Source organism: Neurospora tetrasperma (assembly GCF_000213175.1).
Source record: "Neurospora tetrasperma FGSC 2508 unplaced genomic scaffold NEUTE1scaffold_81, whole genome shotgun sequence".
NCBI lineage: Eukaryota > Fungi > Ascomycota > Sordariomycetes > Sordariales > Sordariaceae > Neurospora > Neurospora tetrasperma.
This window is the reverse complement of record NW_009799179.1, coordinates 1,765,521-1,784,733: the sequence shown is the minus strand read 5'-3', so window position 1 is coordinate 1,784,733 and position 19,213 is coordinate 1,765,521. Positions and strand designations below refer to the sequence as shown.

The following is a 19,213-nucleotide window of genomic DNA, read 5'->3' as shown; positions in this document are numbered from 1 at the left end:
CCAAGCAAGCAGGCAGCGTGCGACCGGCCAAGATATCCTATTTGCGGACAGCATTGTTGACGCAGTTGGGCCAAGTCAGCTCTCTCAGGTTACCAACCGACCAACATCCAATTTTCCGCTGGGATCCATCGAACGGCATTCATGCTGCTGTATCAAAGGGGACAATTTCAATATCCGATACAACCACATCCCTCCCTCCCCCAGGACGTTCGAGGTCCCTACTTGCACCTGTCGCGTGAATCCCAACCGACCGAGACCGACCATCCGGGCATCAACCAAACTTTATTGCTCCGATCTTTTCAACACCTTACCGGCTCGCCATAACATTTGTTTGCGCTTGCCGCCCGACCTACTGCTATTCGATATTTCCTAATCAACTTCTTTTTTGTCACTCCTTACTGTTGTCCGTCTTTTCGGCGCCGTCACTCTTTACTGTTGTCTCTTTCCCCCTTGTTTCTTTACAACCAGAGCCGACTGTTCTTTAATAGCATTCCGCAGGCAGCCGGGTCTGCCTTTCATACTCCGAATCACATCAGTACGAGCATTGGGCTGCCGACATCCTAGGAAAGACTGCATCCAGTGCATTTCGGATACGATACAAAACGAAAGTCGAACCGCCCTTGCGGTTGGGATACTGCATCCCATCAAGAAGTAATTGAGGCCTGCCTGTACGATGGCTTCGAGAAGAATGGCCAACTCTTTGGCACCCGACGACCAGGTCGCGGTCGTGACCGCCAGCGACCTGCACGATCCCTTTCTGAGCCCACCGGGACAAAACAACTCGCGACATTCCACTTTCGACTCCCAACTCTTCTCGCTCGACCATGGGGCCTCTGCCGAGCAAGTCAAACGAGCTCTCAAGGCTCACCTTCAAGATACGGAGCGAAGAATGGAGGAGGCTGGCAAACTGGGCACCGCCTTGGTACAACAGCAACGAGAACTTGCCGAGCGACTACGAGAGGTGGAACAGCTACAATCCGAAACCGAGATAGACCCCGATTTGCGCCAGAAACTGGCTGAGATTGAAAGGGAGTACAACGAGGTTGCCAGAGAAAGCGCGCGTGCTTTCCTGCCCAAACAGCGAGTTCCCAGTAATGACCCGGCTCAGGCTTCTCCATCTCTCTTCTCACCAGAAGAGAGGGGCTCAAGGGTAAAGAGACCTTTTTTTTGTAGGTTGTAACTTAGGCTAATGGTTTGTAGCATCGCTCTGCCAGCCCGTCCAAATTCGAGAGTCTCGCCTCGTCATCTCCTTCTAAGCTCAGTATGCCGAATCGGAGATCACGCAATCAGCCCGCGAACCGCATCCACGATATCGAATTTGCTGCCGAAATTAGCACATCGTTGATTGCTCAGGTCCGGAACCTGCAAGCTCTGCTTGCCGAAAAGGAAGGAGAGCTCAAGAATCTCAAAGTCGAGAGATCTCGGTTAGAACTTGAGGCAGAAGGCCTTCAACAACGCATGCGGGCTTTGGATGAAAGTGAGAGCCGATATAAGGATGAAAACTGGAATCTTGAGACGCAGATCCACGAACTTTTGGCTGCACAACGGGAGGGTGCGGATCGCGAGAAAAAACTTCAACAAACGCTCAACATCGTCCAAGCCGAAAAGAACTCGACTCAGCGAGAGCTTGAGGAGCTCAAGCATAATCAATCCAAACAAGATGAGAAGCATGCTGCCACCATCAAGAGCCTCGAAATTGAGCTGGGCACCAGCCGACGAAACGCTGCTCTAGCAGAGAGTGAGCGTTTGGCGCTGCAAAAGAAGGTCGACGAGTTGACTCAACAAAACCAAGAGCTTGCAAGGGCATTCGCCCAAGAGCGTGGACGAGCACTGGAGCGCGAATCTCGTCATGGCAGCAGCGACGACGACTACCAGATGGCGGTTGATAGCGGCACACCAGAGCATTCACCACCACCGTCGCCGGTTAAATTAACCCCCAGACACTCTGGACTCGAGTCTGAAACCTTGAAGACCTCTCTCGCCCATGCCCATCGCACAATTCAGACCCTCAGGACCAACATTCATCGCGAGAAAACCGAGAAGCTCGAACTGAAGCGCATGCTTCAGGATGCCCGTGATGAGGTTGAGAAGCTGAGGACCGGACCTGATGGCCCACCTCACGGTCGCAAGAATCGCAAAATGGAGTCCAGAGAATTTAAGAAGCCGAGATTGGGCCAGCTGGGCCTTAACCGCTCGACCAAGACCGAGGTATTGCCCGTTGCGCCCCCTAGCCCAGAGGATCCGGAGTGGGAAGACCAGAGTGAAGCTCCATCCCCTCGTACTGTGGCAACTACCGGCCCGAACTTGCGTCCCGTTCGCAGCTTCATCCCTATTGCGGAATCTAGTAGCGACCATTTCGAAACAGCGAACGAAACTAGCGATGCGGCCTTCGAGACCGCAGCAGAGCGTGCCACGGAAACCGAAGATTTCCAGACCGGGGCCGAGGAATTCTCGGATGATGACTCGGACGCGCAAACAGAGACTGAAGCTTCCACTGGTGCTGGCCGCCTCAAGCGCCCTTCAATGATGCCTTTGGATGATCCAATCCACCGGTACTCATTTGACAGTACCGCTTCGACGTCAGCAGACGATGAATATCCCGCTTCCAATGACCCTCGGATGATGACTCCATCAGCCCAGCCAGCCCAGAGGTTGCGGAGAGGCATCAGCCGTGCTACTCTTGCTTCCAACAGACGGTCACGACAGCATAGTGTCGATCCAGGCATGCATAGCAGCCCTGGAAGCTTCTTCAACAACACATCCGAGTCTCCGCAACAAGGTCAAAGCTTGTTTGCCGAGCTCAATGAGTTTGGTAGCGATGATGAATCATCCGTGGGCGCCGCTACGCCAGGTCGAAGAAGCATCCGGTCCGTTGCTAGCCAGAACCGCCCAGTTACGCCGCCCCCCAGAGTCCCACGCCTGCCAAGGGCTGTGATGGTTGATAGCGGAATGGTGACCGACCCAGTTGATTTTAGATCTTTGGTCAACACCCCCGGTACACCTTCGTCGACGGTGTCCGCCCAAGAAGGTGATAGAACTGCCACCAATATCAAGCGACCTATTTCCATGGAATCGGTCGTTGGACCTAACGGGTCACCTGCTTCCACTCGAATGCTCGGGGACGAGCAGGGACGGGCTGTTTTCGCACAGCCCGTACCGGCCGTATCCTATAGCGATGCCGGCGTGCAACACGACATTCAAACCACTGCCGTGCAGTCGCTGAGCATTTCTGTTGTTCAATCCGAGGACATTGAGCCAACGCCTGTAGTACTGAATGTGACCTCGATCGTTTCGACAAACATCGAGCCTGTCTTGGACCCTGTTCCTGAACCGGCACCGCTTACAATGTCAACTCTCGTTTCAGAGGATGTTGAACCTGTACAGGAGCCAGAGTCTGAACCAGTTCCCCTTGGTCTTTCAGGCCTCGTTACCGAGGATATTGTACCTGTTTCGGAACCCGAACCTGAGCCAGTACCCCTCATCTTGTCCAAGCTCGTTTGTGAGGACGTCGAACCAGTCTTGGAACCTGTGCCAGAACCAGCACCGCTCACCTTCTCGCAATGTGTTTCTGAACACATTGAGCCTGTTCTGGAACCTGTTCCCGAACCAGCGCCTCTGACTGTCGCGTCTTTCATTTCAGAGCACATTGAGCCGGTCCTCGAGCCAGAGCCACCGGCACCTGAACCGATTCCCCTCAGCGTATCGGGCCTTGTTTCCGAGCAAGTCGAGCCTCGCGCTGATCCAGAGCCCGAGGTCCGCCCGCCGCCAACACTCAGCATACCAACCATCCTTGCCCAGGACATTAAGCCGGATGCTAATGTGTCAGCAACTGTTGACCTTGCCTTTTCGCATGTTCTCTCGGAACAAGTTGAACCGGTTGAAATACCAGTGGAAGCACCTACTGTGGTCACAGTGGTGGAGGCACCGAAGGAAATCAAGGAGAAGGCGCTGCCTGTCGCCCTCGGCTTCTCGTCGATTGTATCAGAGGATATGGAACCACGAGTCGAACCTACGCCCTTGCCGGCGCCGTTGTCACTCTCGCCTATCAAGGCGGAAGTTTTGGAGCCCCGTCAGGAACCAGAAGAACCTTCACCGGCTCTTGCTGTTTCATCCATCCGGTCACACGACTTCGAGCCCGTTGAGCTCCCGCCTGTTCCCTTGCCAGCATTGTCGGTATCTTCAGTCCAGGCAAGCGCCATCGAGCCCGTTGAGGAAGCACCCGCTCCTTTGCCGACGTTGTCGATCTCCTCGCTCCAAGCGAACGATATTGAGCCTATCGAGGAACCGATTGCTCCCTTGCCAACACTGTCGATCTCCTCAGTCCAAGCGAGTGACATTGAGCCTGTCGAAGAACCGCCTGCTCCTCTGCCTCCCTTGTCGATCTCCTCAGTCCAAGCGAGTGACATTGAGCCTGTCGAAGAACCGCCTGCTCCTCTGCCTCCCTTGTCGGTCTCCTCAGTCCAAGCGAGTGATATTGAGCCTGTCGAAGAACTGCCGGCTCCTCTGCCGCCACTGTCTATCTCATCAGTTCAGGCGAGTGACATCCAACCTGTCGAGCTGCCAGCTACTCCCTTGCCACCGCTCTCCATCTCTTCAATCAAGGCGAGCGATATCGAGCCAGTTGAACGACCCATCGCCTCTCTACCGGCGCTCTCACTCTCGTCGATACAGGCGAATGACATTGAGCCTGAGGAAAGACCATTGACACCACCCCCTGCTATGTCCGTTTCACAAATTCAGCTATTGGATGTCGAACCAGAGAATGTTCCCGCTACTCTGCCGCCGACTCTCTCTGTTTCAGAAATGCTGGCGCAAGAGATCGAGCCTCTCGCCCTGGAGCCTGCTCTCAGCCTTCCTCCATCAATGGCTTTTGCTGACTGGCAGTCACTGGCTATCGAGCCTCCCTTGAATCGCAGTCCGAAGAGAAATGCTTTCATTATACCCAATGACTCACAAACCGACGCACCTGTTGAGGGAGGCCTCCCACGGTCTACTCCCGAGCAAAAGGCCGACTCACAGCAGAAGGTACTATTGGCTACTGTGGACCAGGAAGTGCAAACAGCATTGACCTCGGAGGCTATCGACATGCTTTTGATGTCAGGAACTCACCAGTCCCACACTCGTGAATTGGAGAGGACAGACTCGTCTTTGAGTACCGGCAGTCTCTCTACTATCAGGAGGCACCGGAGTTTCCAGGAGATCCCTGAAAGCATCGTTTCTTCAAAGGGCAAGATGGCGGATCACAGTACTAGTGTTAGCGAAGGAACAACAACCGTGAGGAGACCAAATAGCTCTGCTAGTAGCAGGGCTTTCATAACCGATGTTCCACCCCTACCTTCTAACCACAGGGAGGCTATTGAAGCTGCCAGAACTGGCTCCTCAAGTGGCAACCAACCAATGACTGGTCTCATGGGGCCGCCATTATTCTCAGCCTCTGCGCTCAGGAATCAAAGTCAGGGATTGCGACCGCGAACTCCCAATGGCGATACACGCCCCATGTCTCCCATGTCTTACGTGTCTGGCCATGGCACGCCCACACCCCGTGCCATGGACAGAGCTGGTTCCGCACATGGAACTATGGCTTCCGGTGTTCATTCACCGTCTCGCTTGACGCAGCATAGCCGCAAGTCATCAGTCTCCTCTTTTGTTTCTGAAATGGACACGCGGTTCCAGATGCAACAAAACGGCGACTTTGATCCACATGGGTTCGGCACGGGTACCGACCCTCGCATGATCCAGGCTATCACCCAGACCATGATCGGTGAATATCTGTGGAAGTATACTCGCAAGGCTGGTCGTGGAGAGATGTCCGACAACCGGCATCGCAGATATTTCTGGGTTCATCCTTACACACGAACCTTGTATTGGAGTGATCGTGACCCCTCAGCTGCGGGTCGCAGCGAATTGAGGGCGAAGAGCGTTCCTATCGAGGCTGTACGGGTTGTGACGGATGATAATCCTATGCCTCCTGGTTTGCACCGCAAGAGTCTGGTGATCATCTCGCCCGGCAGGTCAGTCAAAATTACCTGTACAACGGGGCAGCGGCACGAAACATGGTTCAATGCACTCTCTTATCTGCTCCTTCGGACCAACGAAAACGGCCACGCAGACGCAGAGGAAATAGCCGGGCATATCACGCGCGATGACATCAACGATTTCAACCCTCAATACTCGAGGCAAGCGCCAAGCGGCTCCCGTGGCGCACCTTCGCTGTCGTCCTACAACTCCAGGTCGCTTCGTGTTGACTCGCCGGCCCTTGACATGTCAATGAATATTCCGACCCTTACGCCCAACAGGCAAAGCGCCCAGAATCGCCCATCCGTCGGCACTCTTAGTCGGATCAGTGGCTATTGGAAGGATAGCAAATTTGGCAGCATGAGAGGCACCAGGAGCGTTTCTGGTCGAGACACATCTCACGGCATCTACGAACAGAGTGAAGTTGAGGACAGCGCTGAGGATGTGAGACAAATGATTGAACAGCAAGACCGAGAAGCCGATCGCCTTGAGAACGTCAGAGCTTGTTGTGATGGTAAGTAGTCTCACGTTATGTTATCAGGACGTTTTCGTGGTATGGTATGCTAACGTTTACATAGGGAAACATGATGTTGGCACGTTGACTAGTGGTTCTAAGCGCGGCCACAATCACCGTACACACCATCACCATCACCATACACACAGAGGGTCTTCGAGGGGACCTTCAAGAGGACCTAGTACTACACCATCACGAGCTGAAACCCTACGATCTGCGGCATGAACAGTTTTGCAAACTCCAGTTTCGTCGGATAGTCTCTAGCCGAAGGGTTACCGTTACCAAATCACAAATCAGATTGCCACCTTAATTGGCGACATTTTCTTCTTATCGATCGCTTCAGCCACCATTCTGCTTTTAACAAAACACAACCGACCATACACTACGGAATTTATCATGACGTTGATGATCACTTCATCCGCTGTTTTCTTACTTGTTTAGCCTGCGCTTCTGTCCAGAGACCCCTTGTGACCCATCATTGCATGGTGCCCTCGTGGGTTTTCTGCAAGTCGCTGCACCTTGTACTACCAAACTCGGGCTTTCTTCAGCTTCCTCGCTGTCTCTTATCTATTCATGTAGTCCTTTTTGGATTGGCTTAGGTTCTTGGGTTTGCGGGCGTTTTTTTCGTTCAGAAGCCGTGGAATTCTGCTACTCTTCGACAAATTGCTTGAAGGGATGAAACTGGATGTGGAAAAGAAAGAGTTGCGGGAAGAGGAGGACTCAAAGGGAAAATTGTCTGCGTTACTGTTTTTCTGGCTTCCCAAGGAGATGGGGGAATGGGAAGGAGATGGGGGTTTGGGGGGAGGTTCAGTGGAATAAGTTGAGGTACGGTGGTGCGAGCGATAGCTGGAACGCAGTATTTAATAGCAAGACATTTTGACTACACGCACTCTTGTCCTCCTGCATCTGTGTGGTTGTGATAATATAAGTTCAAACATAGGTAGACCTAACAAAACACATCACACCATCTAAGCAGCGATTTTCTTGTAGAGGCTCAGGAGGGTAGATACCCAGGCAAGTACCGCATCTGCTTGGGTTGGTGACAATTTAAAAGTGTCTGGCGAAACCAAGATGAAAGGTAAAATGGGTAACACCTCACGAGCTGATGTAATCATCAAAGTACCTCTATCGATCGAATACTACAAACGCGTATCACATGTATGGGGGTTTGAAGCGCGTACCCAGTTGAGCAAGTGTGTTAGCATCTGCTTTGCGAGTCAAGCCTTAATTGGTTGGAATCCAGCTGAAAGAAGGGGCAAACTTGTGCCAAGGATTTGTCAGCTGCATGCGGTCTGCTTCGGTCTGGGAGCTTCTGTTGAATATGACATAATCCACCGTATCGATTGGCGATATCGATGGTTCTTATCGGGCAGATGATGGATCGTTGACCACTTTACCCTTCCGTCGCGTCTCGCCTCGACTAAGATCCTGCACACAAGTCATACGAACCCTTCCGCCCGCCTCAAACAACCATCCCCAAAATTCTTGATCACTCCTAAAACCGTCAAATTCAGCGGACTTGATATCCCTTCCCATATCGTCACCGGGACTTCACAATGGCGGACACCGAGCAACCACCAACAGCACCAACAGCACCCGAACCCGCAACAGCGACCCCAGCCGCCCCCATTGCTCCAGTCGCAATCTTCAAGAAGCGCGGCGCAAAGGGCAAAGCAAACCTGCGCAAACGTCCAGCCTCTCCTCCACCCGCAGCAAAAGACAGCGATGACGACTCGTCCGACTTCGAGTCCTCCGAGGACGAAGCAACAGGCCAGCGCATCAAGCGGAGGAAAAAGAACCACCACAGCGCAGCCGTCATGGCCTCGTCGCGAGACCACAACGCCAGTACCAACAGTGGAGTGACAAAAGAGGAGCAGATTCGGAGCAACACCATCTACGAAGCCGACCGGGACGCTGCGTTAAGGCTGGACGCAGCAAAGCAGGATGCTACGAAGGGGAGCAACTGGTTTGACGAGGACAACGAGAAGGAGGATCTGTCGGTGGGCAATCTGTTGGGGAGGACGCGGACCATGATGAAGACTAAGAAGAGAGTGGGAGGAGAGGATGATGCCCAGAACTCGGAACGAGAACCGGACGGGACATACAGAGGCCTGGCGAACCAGGCGAGTTACATACAAAAGAATCCGAACGCACCGAATCGCAAGGTTGGGCCGATCAAGGCACCGAGTAATATCAGGACGATTACTATTACTGATATGGCGCCCGATGTTTGTAAGGAGTGAGTAGTGTTTTCTGCCTTTCCCTTCCCCTTCTTTTCCGAATTGTATGGTCACAACTTCTTAGCTGCAACCTAAGCTAACTAAATGCCCAAAACAGCTACAAACAAACCGGCTTCTGCGGCTTCGGCGATAACTGCAAATTCCTCCACGCTCGCGAAGACTACGCACACGGGTGGCAACTCGACAAGGAATGGGAGAACGTAACCAAGGGCAAAAAGAACCTCCAGGGCACCGTCGTCGCCAGCGCCGACCGCCGTAACAAACCCAAGAACACTGCTGAAGAAGAAGAAGACGCCGAAGCAGCCGAAGAAGCTCTCCTGGAAAACATCCCCTTTGCGTGCATTATCTGCCGCGGTCCCTATTCGAATTCCCCCGTCGTCACACGCTGCGGGCATTATTTCTGCGAGGGATGTGCGCTGAAAAGGTACCGGAAAGACCCGAGCTGTGCGGCGTGTGGGAGTGGGACGAACGGGGTATTCAATGCGGCGAAGAGGTTGGCAAAGCTGTTGGAGAAGAAGAAAGCGAGGGCAGAGAGGTTGAGGAGGGAGGCGAGGGAGAGGGGAGAGGAGGTCAGTGAGGAGGAGGATGAAGGGGAGGGTGAGGAGGGGAGTGATTGAGAATGAGATGGCAGTGGTGTGGGACGAAGGAAAGCTGATGATGCAGAGACGGAGTGGGAGATAGACGACGTAGGGACGGCCAGCCAAATAATTGCGGCTTGTTACAGGGAGGTCTTGATAACACCAGGCGTTGTAAGCATACACAAGGTTCTGGTTTGATGAACTTTGTACCAGCTCAAGCAGTTTTAAACTGAATCATATGGCTGTTTACAAAACTCGACGCCATTTTTCTGTTGCATGCGAACAGGACCGGTTCTGGTGGAACACGGGCAAGTCTGGAGTATCTCAAAAAGGGACAATCCACTTCTGGTCCCAGCATCCAACATGTGGCTAAAAATAAGAAAAACAAACGAAAATGGAAGAAAAAATGAATTCATGGTGTCCTGGTAATTCGGGACATCGGGAATTGAGCCCGACGTGGGGGTCGAACCCACAACCTTGAGATTAAGAGTCTCACGCTCTACCGATTGAGCTAGCCGGGCGGTTTTTAACCGCCTTGGGATGTTGAAGGATACACTCGAGTCATGCATAAATATAGTACTAAGGAAGAAGCCCTGTACTTTCCTTTGTCAAAAACATTAGTGTTTGTTCTAAATACCGTCAACAGCGACTTCCAGGATCGAGTATTGTTGTTCCTCTTGAACCAGCCAGCCAAATTATCAATTCCGTAGTACTCCATATCCCATAATGCCCCATTACCCAACCCCAAACCTGCCCGCGTTGAAGAGCATAACAAAAAAGGAGAAAATGCTACCAGGGGCCCCAGTTGATGTCGAACGAGGTCAATAACACGATGTATGCTGCGGTCTGACTTAAACACCCATGGTAAAGTCGTGCTCGATTCCGGGGGTAACGCTGGCAATGAACTATGAGAGAAAATATCAGCATGTGCACAGCACGGTATCCGGATAAAACTGATAGACAAACCTTCAAAAAGACCACCAGGTATTGATCCACACGAATGGCCACCTCCTGGTCGGCGACGTCATGTGGAACCTCCTCCCACTCGGCATCTTCGCCGGGAGCAGCCTCGACGGCATTCGCATGCGCCCCGCTGACGTCCAACTTGTTGATCTCATCCACAAGACCCTCCATTCCCTGTTCGCTTCCCGAACCCTGGCCGGCTTTCATCTTCTCACGGCGAAGCTTGAGAGCGGCATCAGCCCGATCCAGCAACGTCTTCATGACGGAGGCGTGACGGCAGGGGTGCACACTGGCCATCTTGACGCTGTGAGAGAAGAAAGGAAAGTCTTCGAGTGTTACTGTCTTATCCTTGTAGTCGCCGACGATATCCTCCATCATCAGATGAGGGGGGAGCGGTTGCCCATTGGAGAGATAGCCTGACATATACATGCGTGGGCACTTGTAGGCGTTGGCGTAGGTAATGTAGAGGGTGTAGGTGCGCTTCCCACTGTAGGTAAGAGGCGGTCAAGTCAGCATATGTCCAAGTGGTGTCTCATAACTGCTGGGGACGTGGAGATGTTATCTTGCCTGTTCGAGTTATCGCCCTCAGCCCGGATGATGGCCTCATCGTCATCGTCGTCTTCCATGTCCGGAATGTCGTCCTCATCCACAACCTCTCTATCGCCAACGTTGCCGGCATCATCGACGGTGCGTACCTCTCGTACCCTGAGGGGCTGTGAGCTGGTCATGCTGCCGGTCCGCAACCAGCCGTCATCGTCGGCACCACCCTTGTTGCCCTCCACGAGGGCCTCCTCATGGCCCGCATCGCCAGCAAAGTCATCGTTCAAGCGTCGATGACAGGGAACATGTCGTGTAACGAGAAACTGCTTTCCGGGTGGCAGAAATGGGAGGCGCTTGCTAGGTGAATCGGCATCGGCCCATGACCACGAAGGAAACTTGAAGGTGAGGTAGTCACCGGCGGCCACGAACTCTTCTGGCGTGATCTGTCCTGTGTTGCGAAATGTCGAGGTATGGCTGACAGGCGTGTACTTGTCGAGAAAAGTGGCCGCAGTTGATCTGAGGAAGTTCATCTTGAAATCCGTCGAATCGATACAAGATGATGTGTTGTCGCAGGTGAATCGATGGACGGGGAGGTTGATGGCGACTTGGACTACTGGAGGCCCTCTTGAGTGTAAAGATGTTTGGTGTAGGTTGCTAAATGGTTATGGGGGGGCAGGTGAAAGGTAGGGTGGGGTATGTCTTCGTCGCTTGCACTGGCGGTCGCGATAAGCTTGAACTCGATCGGTGCTAAGGGGTGATTTTGTTTGACGGTTGTGCGATGGAACAAAGAGAGAAAAGGATGAAATTTGATCGGATAAGTCGAGAATGGAGCACACTACAGTATACCAAACAGATGCCCGTGACGCGAACGACACAAGCAGCACTTGCAGAATGAGGCTGCCACCGACACCCAACGTCAAGTGACGAACACTGGGGAAGCCCGTGATAGTGACTGGGCAGGGGTATGATATGGATGACGGGATGGCGCCAAGCTTGCGCAACACGCCCGTGTCCTGGCTGTCGCTGTTCAATGAGGTCGGGTGCCTGGAGTGAAGGTGCGGGGCCTGTCCGATAAAGCGCGGCGTTCACCCAGCGGTCTGCCCTTCCTTGCGAGGGAAACCTTTCAGTGTAGAAAGTGCCTTAGGTACCTCTAGGTGAGGTTACCCATCAAGGTGCAATCTCGTGTATGTAGGTACCTACTCTATCCGTAGGTACCTCTGTACCGGCGAGACCGCCTAGAGGTAGAGGTACCTGTCAATAGAGACTCTGAGGTGGGTACCTCCGCGGGGTCTCAGATGGCTGGATGGATCATGCGGTTCGATGCATCCCGTCCAAGTGGTACGCAGTCCCGTCTCCAGGTACAATATGAAGTTACCTGGGCTACCAAGCGGCCAGCGGGTAAGGGGCATTCATAGGGAGTCAAATGACGGCCTGGTCTTTAATGAATCTCAAATTAGCGGGCCGTCAATCGGGTCCTCACTGCAATGTCCCCCACTGAAGCCTCCGGTATTTCCATTGGTCACGATTGCCAAGGCAAGATGCTGGGAGCTGCGAGACCGTAGGTGGCTGTACCCAGACGCCGTACGACCTTCCTCCTGTTTCTTCTTTACCCGCAGGTGTCATAGCTCACTTCCTGTTGGCCCAAGTGGAAAGGCTGACGACGACGACGGCGCCGACGACGACAAGATTCGTCGCCGCGTGATATTCTCGAGTTCTGCTCATCTATTGCTCAGTTTGGACTGCTCCTCCATCTTTAATTGAAGCACCTACCAAGCCGTGCGCCCCAACCCTCTGCCAGAACGGGTCGCTGTCGCAGTCACAATAACTTGCCAACTGCCAACTCCATCTATACCTAATATAATCATTTCAAAGACACGGCTTCCCTTTGACTGCCCAACATGGCGACCATACGGAGTCTCGATCATACCAAGTGCGTTTGTCCATATCATACTTCCCAAATGGCTAGCGAGGCGCATGTATACTGACCGATACTGCCGCTGCACAGATCCGAAGCCGAACTGGCCATCAACATCCGAAAGGCCACCAGCGCCGAAGAGTCTGCCCCGAAACGCAAGCATGTTCGAAGTTGTATCGTTTACACATGGGACCACAAGTCTTCCCAATCCTTCTGGGCAGGCATGAAGGTTCAGCCTATCATGGCCGACGAGGTCCAGACTTTCAAGGCCCTCATCACCATTCACAAGGTCTTACAGGAGGGCCACCCGGCGACACTGAGAGAGGCCATGGCAAACCGCGGTTGGATTGACAGTCTGAACCGCGGCATGGGCGGCGAAGGTATGCGTGGATATGGGCCCTTGATCAAGGAATACGTTTATTATCTCCTTGCCAAGCTTTCTTTTCACCAACAGCACCCCGAGTTCAACGGCACGTTCGAGTACGAGGAATACATCAGTCTCAAGGCCATCAACGATCCGAACGAGGGTTACGAAACCATTACCGACCTCATGACGCTGCAGGATAAAATTGACCAGTTCCAGAAGCTCATCTTCTCTCACTTCCGGAACGTCGGCAACAACGAGTGCAGGATATCTGCCCTCGTCCCCCTCGTCACCGAAAGCTATGGCATCTACAAGTTCATCACCAGCATGTTGCGCGCCATGCACTCATCTACTGGCGACGCCGAGGCGCTGGAACCGTTGCGCGGAAGATACGATGCCCAGCATTACCGACTGGTCAAGTTTTACTACGAGTGCTCAAACCTCCGCTATCTCACCAGTCTGATCACGATTCCCAAGCTTCCCCAGGATCCGCCCAACCTCCTGGCCGAGGATGAGAACGCACCTGCTTTGCCTGCTCGGCCAAAGCACGAAATCGAAAAGCGCCCGACACCTCCGCCCCCAGCACCGAAATCCGAAGAGCCCGATGACATGGCCGAGTTCTGGAAGAATGAGCTTGACAGACAGAACCGGGAATACGAGGAGCAGCAGCGGGTTTTGGAAGCACAGCAGCAGCAGGCGTTGCTAGCGCAGCAGCAAGCACAACTACAAGCGCAACGTGATTTCGAAGAACAGCAACGGCGGTTGATGGAGCAACAGCAAAGGGAGCAAGAGGCCTTGATGGCCCAGCAGACACAATGGCAGACTCAAGGGCGGCTTGCTGAGCTTGAACAGGAGAATCTGAATGCCCGGGCCCAGTACGAGCGGGATCAACTAATGCTTCAGCAGTACGACCAAAGGGTCAAGGCTCTAGAAAGCGAGTTGCAACAAATCCAGGGTAACTACGGGCAGCAAATAAACAGCCGAGACGACCAAATCCGTGCTCTACAAGAACAACTCAACACTTGGAGGACAAAGTATGAAGCGCTTGCGAAGCTCTATTCCCAGCTTCGCCACGAGCATCTCGATCTCCTCCAAAAGTTCAAGACGGTACAGCTGAAAGCGGCTTCCGCTCAGGAAGCGATTGAGAAGCGGGAGAAGCTTGAGCGTGAGATCAAGACCAAGAACTTGGAGCTGGCAGACATGATTCGTGAGCGCGATCGTGCTCTTCATGAAAAGGACAGGCTGCAAGGCTCGAATAAGGACGAGGTTGAGAAGCTCAAGAGGGAGTTGCGGATGGCCTTGGACCGCGCCGATAATCTGGAGCGCAGCAAGGGCAACGAGCTTTCTACAATGCTTTCCAAGTACAACCGCGAGATGGCCGATCTGGAGGAAGCTTTGCGTATCAAGTCACGAGCACTGGAAGAGGCCCAAGCCAAGCTACGGGATGGAAGCTCGGATCTTGAAGCGCTACTTCGCGAGAAGGAGGAGGAGCTCGAGGTATACAAAGCTGGCATGGACCAGACACTGATCGAGCTCAATGAGCTCAGGAACAACCAGGGTGTCTCCGATTCAGCCCTTGACGGCCAGCTGGACGCTTTGATCCTCTCCCAGCTGGAGAAGGTCAACGAGATTATCGACTCTGTGCTTCAAGCTAGCGTTCAGCGTGTTGATGATGCCATGTATGAGCTCGATTCTGACATGCAAGCCGGAAACCAGAACGCCTCGCCTTCCTATGTCCTCTCGCAGATTGAGAAGGCGTCTGCGAGTGCCACGGAGTTCGCTACCGCTTTCAACGTCTTCATCGCCGATGGTCCCAGCAGCAGTCCGGCGGAGCTGATCAAGAACGCCAACGTTTTCGCTGGCGCCATCGCCGATGTGTGCAGCAACACCAAGGGTCTCGTTCGCCTCGCTACTGACGAGAAGAAGGGAGACTCTTTGATCAACGGTGCTCGTTCATCTGCCCATTCGACAGTCAAGTTCTTCCGCGGTCTGTTGAGCTTCCGCCTTGAGGGCATGGATCCCCTTCAGAAGACCGACGTCGTCATCAACAGCAATAACGACGTCCAGATCAACCTACAAAAGCTGAACAAGCTTGTCGAGACCTTCGCCCCTGGCTTTGGCCAGCTCGCTAACAAGGGTGACCTTGGCGGCATCGTCGATCAAGAACTCAGCAGGGCGGCCGATGCCATTGCTGCTGCCGTTGCCCGTTTGCAGAAGCTCAAGAACAAGCCTCGCGATGGATATACTACCTACGAACTCAAGGTCCACGACTCAATCCTCGATGCCGCCATGGCCATTACTACTGCTATCGCGCAGCTCATCAAGGCTGCCACCGCTACACAGCAGGAGATTGTACAAGCTGGTCGTGGCTCGTCTTCGCGCACCGCCTTCTACAAGAAGAACAACAGATGGACCGAGGGTCTCATTTCCGCCGCCAAGGCTGTTGCTAACTCTACCAGCACTCTCATCGAGACTGCTGACGGTGTTCTTTCCAACCGCAACAGCCCTGAGCAGCTCATCGTTGCATCTAATAATGTTGCGGCCTCCACCGCCCAGCTCGTGGCTGCCAGCCGTGTGAAGGCCGGCTTTATGAGCAAGAACCAGGAGAGCCTGGAAGAGGCCAGCAAGGCTGTCGGTGCCGCCTGCCGTGCGCTCGTCAGACAAGTCCAGAGCATGATCAAGGACCGCAGTGCCGAGGATGAGCAAGTGGACTACAGCAAGCTTGGGTCGCACGAGTTCAAGGTGCGCGAGATGGAGCAACAGGTACGTATTTCCTTCGAGGTTTCCTCCTTCTTTTATTTCCGGTACCCTTGGTCTTGCCTATCATGGTTCATTGCTGACCAAGTCATTCTCTCCCCATCACAGGTCGAAATCCTTCAACTCGAAAACGCATTGAATGCTGCTCGCCACAGACTTGGCGAGATGCGTAAGATTTCGTACCAACAGGACGAGGACTAATTGTCCCGCAACGCATGGGGTTGTTGAGGTAGTATACTCGGTGGCTTCATTCATCTCGCTGGCTTTACGCTTCAATGCGCAGCGTGGGCACATAAATCCGACCAGATCCTCTCCCTCATTCTGTTTTCGTCCCGCAGCGTCTTCCAAAATCTTCATCAGATGTTTTATATCTTAACTACCCCCCCCTGTACCTAGTTCGAATTCCTTTGGGAGTCATCAGGTGTTAGTGTTAAACTCAGTTTCATCCACCTTGTTCTTTTTCATCCACTGAAGTCGTCAATTGGGCGTCGTGACTTCGGCCTCGGATATGTTCCGTTCGCTCTTTGGGAGGGTGTTTGGTAACACAGGCAAACCGCCACTCCCGCTGTCATACTGCTGGCATCCGTCATGTTTCTTTTATGCCGATGTACGTCCCTTTTTGTGGTTTCGATTTTCGCGTTCGCTGCTCGCTGCTCGCTCGATCGGTCGGTCTGCCAGAAAGTTTGCCAGATACATCAAGATTGAGTAGGCGACCAAATTTCATGCTTTGTGCTGCTGAATATCACCCCTTCTTCCGCCTCCGCTTTCCCTTCCCCTCTCGCGTTAGTTCTTCAGCCCTCGGCTGTCCAATCTCCATACATCTTCTTATGCGGCCCATTTCACTCCCTCTCTTCGCTTTTTCGTCGCAGCCCGTTCGTTGTATCGTCATCGGTGGTTGCTTTCGTTCGTGAAGCAAGATTCAGAACGAGAAAATTTCTAGTGGAGGGAGTTCAAGTTCCGTTTTCTTCATTTCGCCTGGTCCAATATTTTGTTTTCTCTTTTTCTTTTCTTTCCCCACGTCAGCCTGAAAGTCTGGACTCTGTTTCCCTCTTGACTTGCATTTCCTAGTTCTTCCCATGCTGGCAGGCCAAGCTAAAGTCGAACTATCACGCTCTCCTGCTTCCTTCCTCTGGTCGGTTGGCGTTCACGTTATGCTATTCAAGTGCTCCTGCGGAGTCGTCGTTGTCGTACCAACCAATAGCTTGGATGACTGGTAAATGGATGTACCGGGCAGCGCCAGGTATTGGATCCGCTGGTGTTTTCTGTGGGCAGACGGTTTTGATGTCCATGAGTAATTTACTCCCGTTCTCGCTCATGGTCCCCCCTCCCTTTACCGCTTTATCTTGGTCCTTTCTTCTTCCATGGATCAATTCGACATCTGATATCCGATATCCTAAACCATACCGTCCTTCGCCTCGTTGTCCTGGAACGCCACTGGTTGTGTTGCTGTTAGAGATATCGGGTGGTTCTTGATGGAAGTCGGATTTGCCGCTGCGTGGAGGTTTGGTTTCGAGGGTGGCGGTTTGCCGGGTGGTTGACGAGGGCGCTTTACGCGAGAGTATGTGGTCTTGAAGGAGGGGTAGGGAATGGACGGAGTCTCCGTGCAAAAATCTTGGAGTTCTGGATAGGCGAGTATTTCAACAGTGACTTCAAGTTCCTAAGTATCTAAACTCACGAAAGCAGGAATTTAGGTTGTGTTTAAAACTCAAAGTGATAAGCATGCTGTATACTTTTGACGGCTGCCAGAGTGCGTATGAATCGCAGTCGTTGAATATATGTAACCTGGATCCAGCTTCCTCTAGCCTTCACGGTAATGGAGAGGAAAATTTAAGATGGGCAGGAAGGAAGAGATCAAGTCAAGGATAGGGCATGGGACCGCCGCATATGTTGAATCTCGATCCCAGGCATACTGGTATGGTCCGCTTGTATACCGCAATGTAAGGCACAGGCCCAAAATTGACACTGATCGAGCATTTGTGTCCCGTCGTCACTCGACAGCGAATAAGAAAGCAGGACAGATGGCTTTGGAAAGGGGGTGTGCACAACCAGTAACAGATTTGGTGAGAATTGCAGCCATTTCTAGTAAGTAGTGATCTGAACATCCCATTACGGAGCCATCTACCTGCGTGAATGTTTTTAACCATTTTCAAAATCCATAGGGCATTCTCGATATTGCAAGTGGTTTGCAATTTACCTCTAGGTATGTGGGTTTACCATTTAGAAAAGTAGATTAATGCTTTCTATCTCATGAGACTTCGTAGGCACAAAGTCCCTTTTCCTCCAAGCACCATGATTTCGTACTGTAGGGCCCAACCCGGGGAATTGACATGGTATTTGAGTAGTTCGAGGCTTGCACAGCTGTCTCGACAATGTCGGACTCTAGGTCCAGCTTTTCTTATGTTTACGGAAAGTGAATACTTGGCAACACAGGCAGACAGGCTTCGTGTATCCAGCATTAATAGACATTGCGAAGATGTAGAAAACACGATTGTGTTGTACATCCGTACCTAGTCACAAACTTCAGTAATAACTCTGTTCCCGATGAGCTCCATGAAAGTAATGCAAAGACCACGACATTTGACAGAACGAAATCACAATTTTGAGCCACTGTGTTTGAGCTTCAAGCATGGGTGCAGTCACACTCAGGGATGTTTGCAAGTCAGCCGATCTTACTAACGCTTCCAAGCCACGGACTAGGCAAGCATATTAGCAAACACTCCGCCTGCGACGCCACTGATTGATATATCACTTTCGACAGTTTGTCAGACACAAGGATCTTCCCAGACTTCCTTGGAAGACTAGATACAACTCAATGATAGCTTTGGTGCTTGGAGAAAAGCCGGATAGTGGCGTTCCATGGCAGCTACGTAAACTTTGGCCTAAGTGACCAGTTATCTATGTCTAATTAAATCGGTCCGTCGATATACTAGGTAAGATGCAAGCATGATATTCTTTCTCAGGCTTGTGGAAAGAAACTAAATGTTCTCAGCCAATTCCCGTCATTTTGTATTATGTCAGAGCTAATATGTAGTACGATCTTTAAAGTTCAGTAATAATGACTAATATATAAAGGAAATAAACGGTGTAGCTGACAGTAAATTCAAAGTAAGAGGCCAAGCTAGAATTTTATCTAACCGAAGACAAAAGTCAAGGTTGTGGTTGAGGTTGTTTGATACGTCCCTAGAAGACCTGAAAGTTTTAGACTGGAATAATGAAACAAACAGTGTATGACTGATCTCGCCTCATCCTCACACCTTTAGTAGTAACTGTATTATAGTAAGTTACGATCGCTTTTATGGTTCCATTTCTTCTTTTCAGGCTGTGCTA

General features: G+C 52.3%; 5 protein-coding genes across 5 annotated transcripts; 4 read left to right on the top strand and 1 right to left on the bottom strand.

The window, feature by feature from the left end:
• Nucleotides 1-606: 606 nt before the first annotated feature.
• On the top strand, nt 607-7,050 carry NEUTE1DRAFT_132656 (uncharacterized protein; the record flags this gene model as incomplete). The annotated part of the gene is made up of 3 exons (XM_009857143.1): nt 607-1,150; nt 1,201-6,529; nt 6,594-7,050. The coding sequence occupies 3 exons, from the start codon at nt 674-676 to the stop codon at nt 6,752-6,754; spliced, it is 5,967 nt and encodes a 1,988-aa protein (XP_009855445.1).
• A 1,095-nt stretch (nt 7,051-8,145) lies between these two features.
• On the top strand, nt 8,146-9,338 carry NEUTE1DRAFT_14975 (uncharacterized protein; the record flags this gene model as incomplete). Its single annotated transcript, XM_009856599.1, has 2 exons — nt 8,146-8,768; nt 8,867-9,338. Coding segments are annotated over 2 exons (1,095 nt in total), but the record flags the coding sequence as incomplete, so codon positions are not given.
• A 574-nt stretch (nt 9,339-9,912) lies between these two features.
• On the bottom strand, nt 9,913-11,605 carry NEUTE1DRAFT_89550 (uncharacterized protein; the record flags this gene model as incomplete). The annotated part of the gene is made up of 3 exons (XM_009857142.1): nt 9,913-10,252; nt 10,314-10,797; nt 10,860-11,605. The coding sequence occupies 3 exons, from the start codon at nt 11,378-11,380 to the stop codon at nt 10,199-10,201; spliced, it is 1,059 nt and encodes a 352-aa protein (XP_009855444.1).
• A 1,142-nt stretch (nt 11,606-12,747) lies between these two features.
• NEUTE1DRAFT_70857 (uncharacterized protein) lies at nt 12,748-16,337 on the top strand (the record flags this gene model as incomplete). Its single annotated transcript, XM_009857141.1, has 3 exons — nt 12,748-12,780; nt 12,856-15,892; nt 15,995-16,337. Coding segments are annotated over 3 exons (3,163 nt in total), but the record flags the coding sequence as incomplete, so codon positions are not given.
• A 57-nt stretch (nt 16,338-16,394) lies between these two features.
• NEUTE1DRAFT_104832 (uncharacterized protein) lies at nt 16,395-16,595 on the top strand (the record flags this gene model as incomplete). Its single annotated transcript, XM_009857140.1, has 1 exon — nt 16,395-16,595. One exon carries the CDS (start codon nt 16,395-16,397, stop codon nt 16,593-16,595), a length of 201 nt encoding a protein of 66 aa, XP_009855442.1.
• Between the last annotated feature and the right edge of the window lie 2,618 nt (nt 16,596-19,213).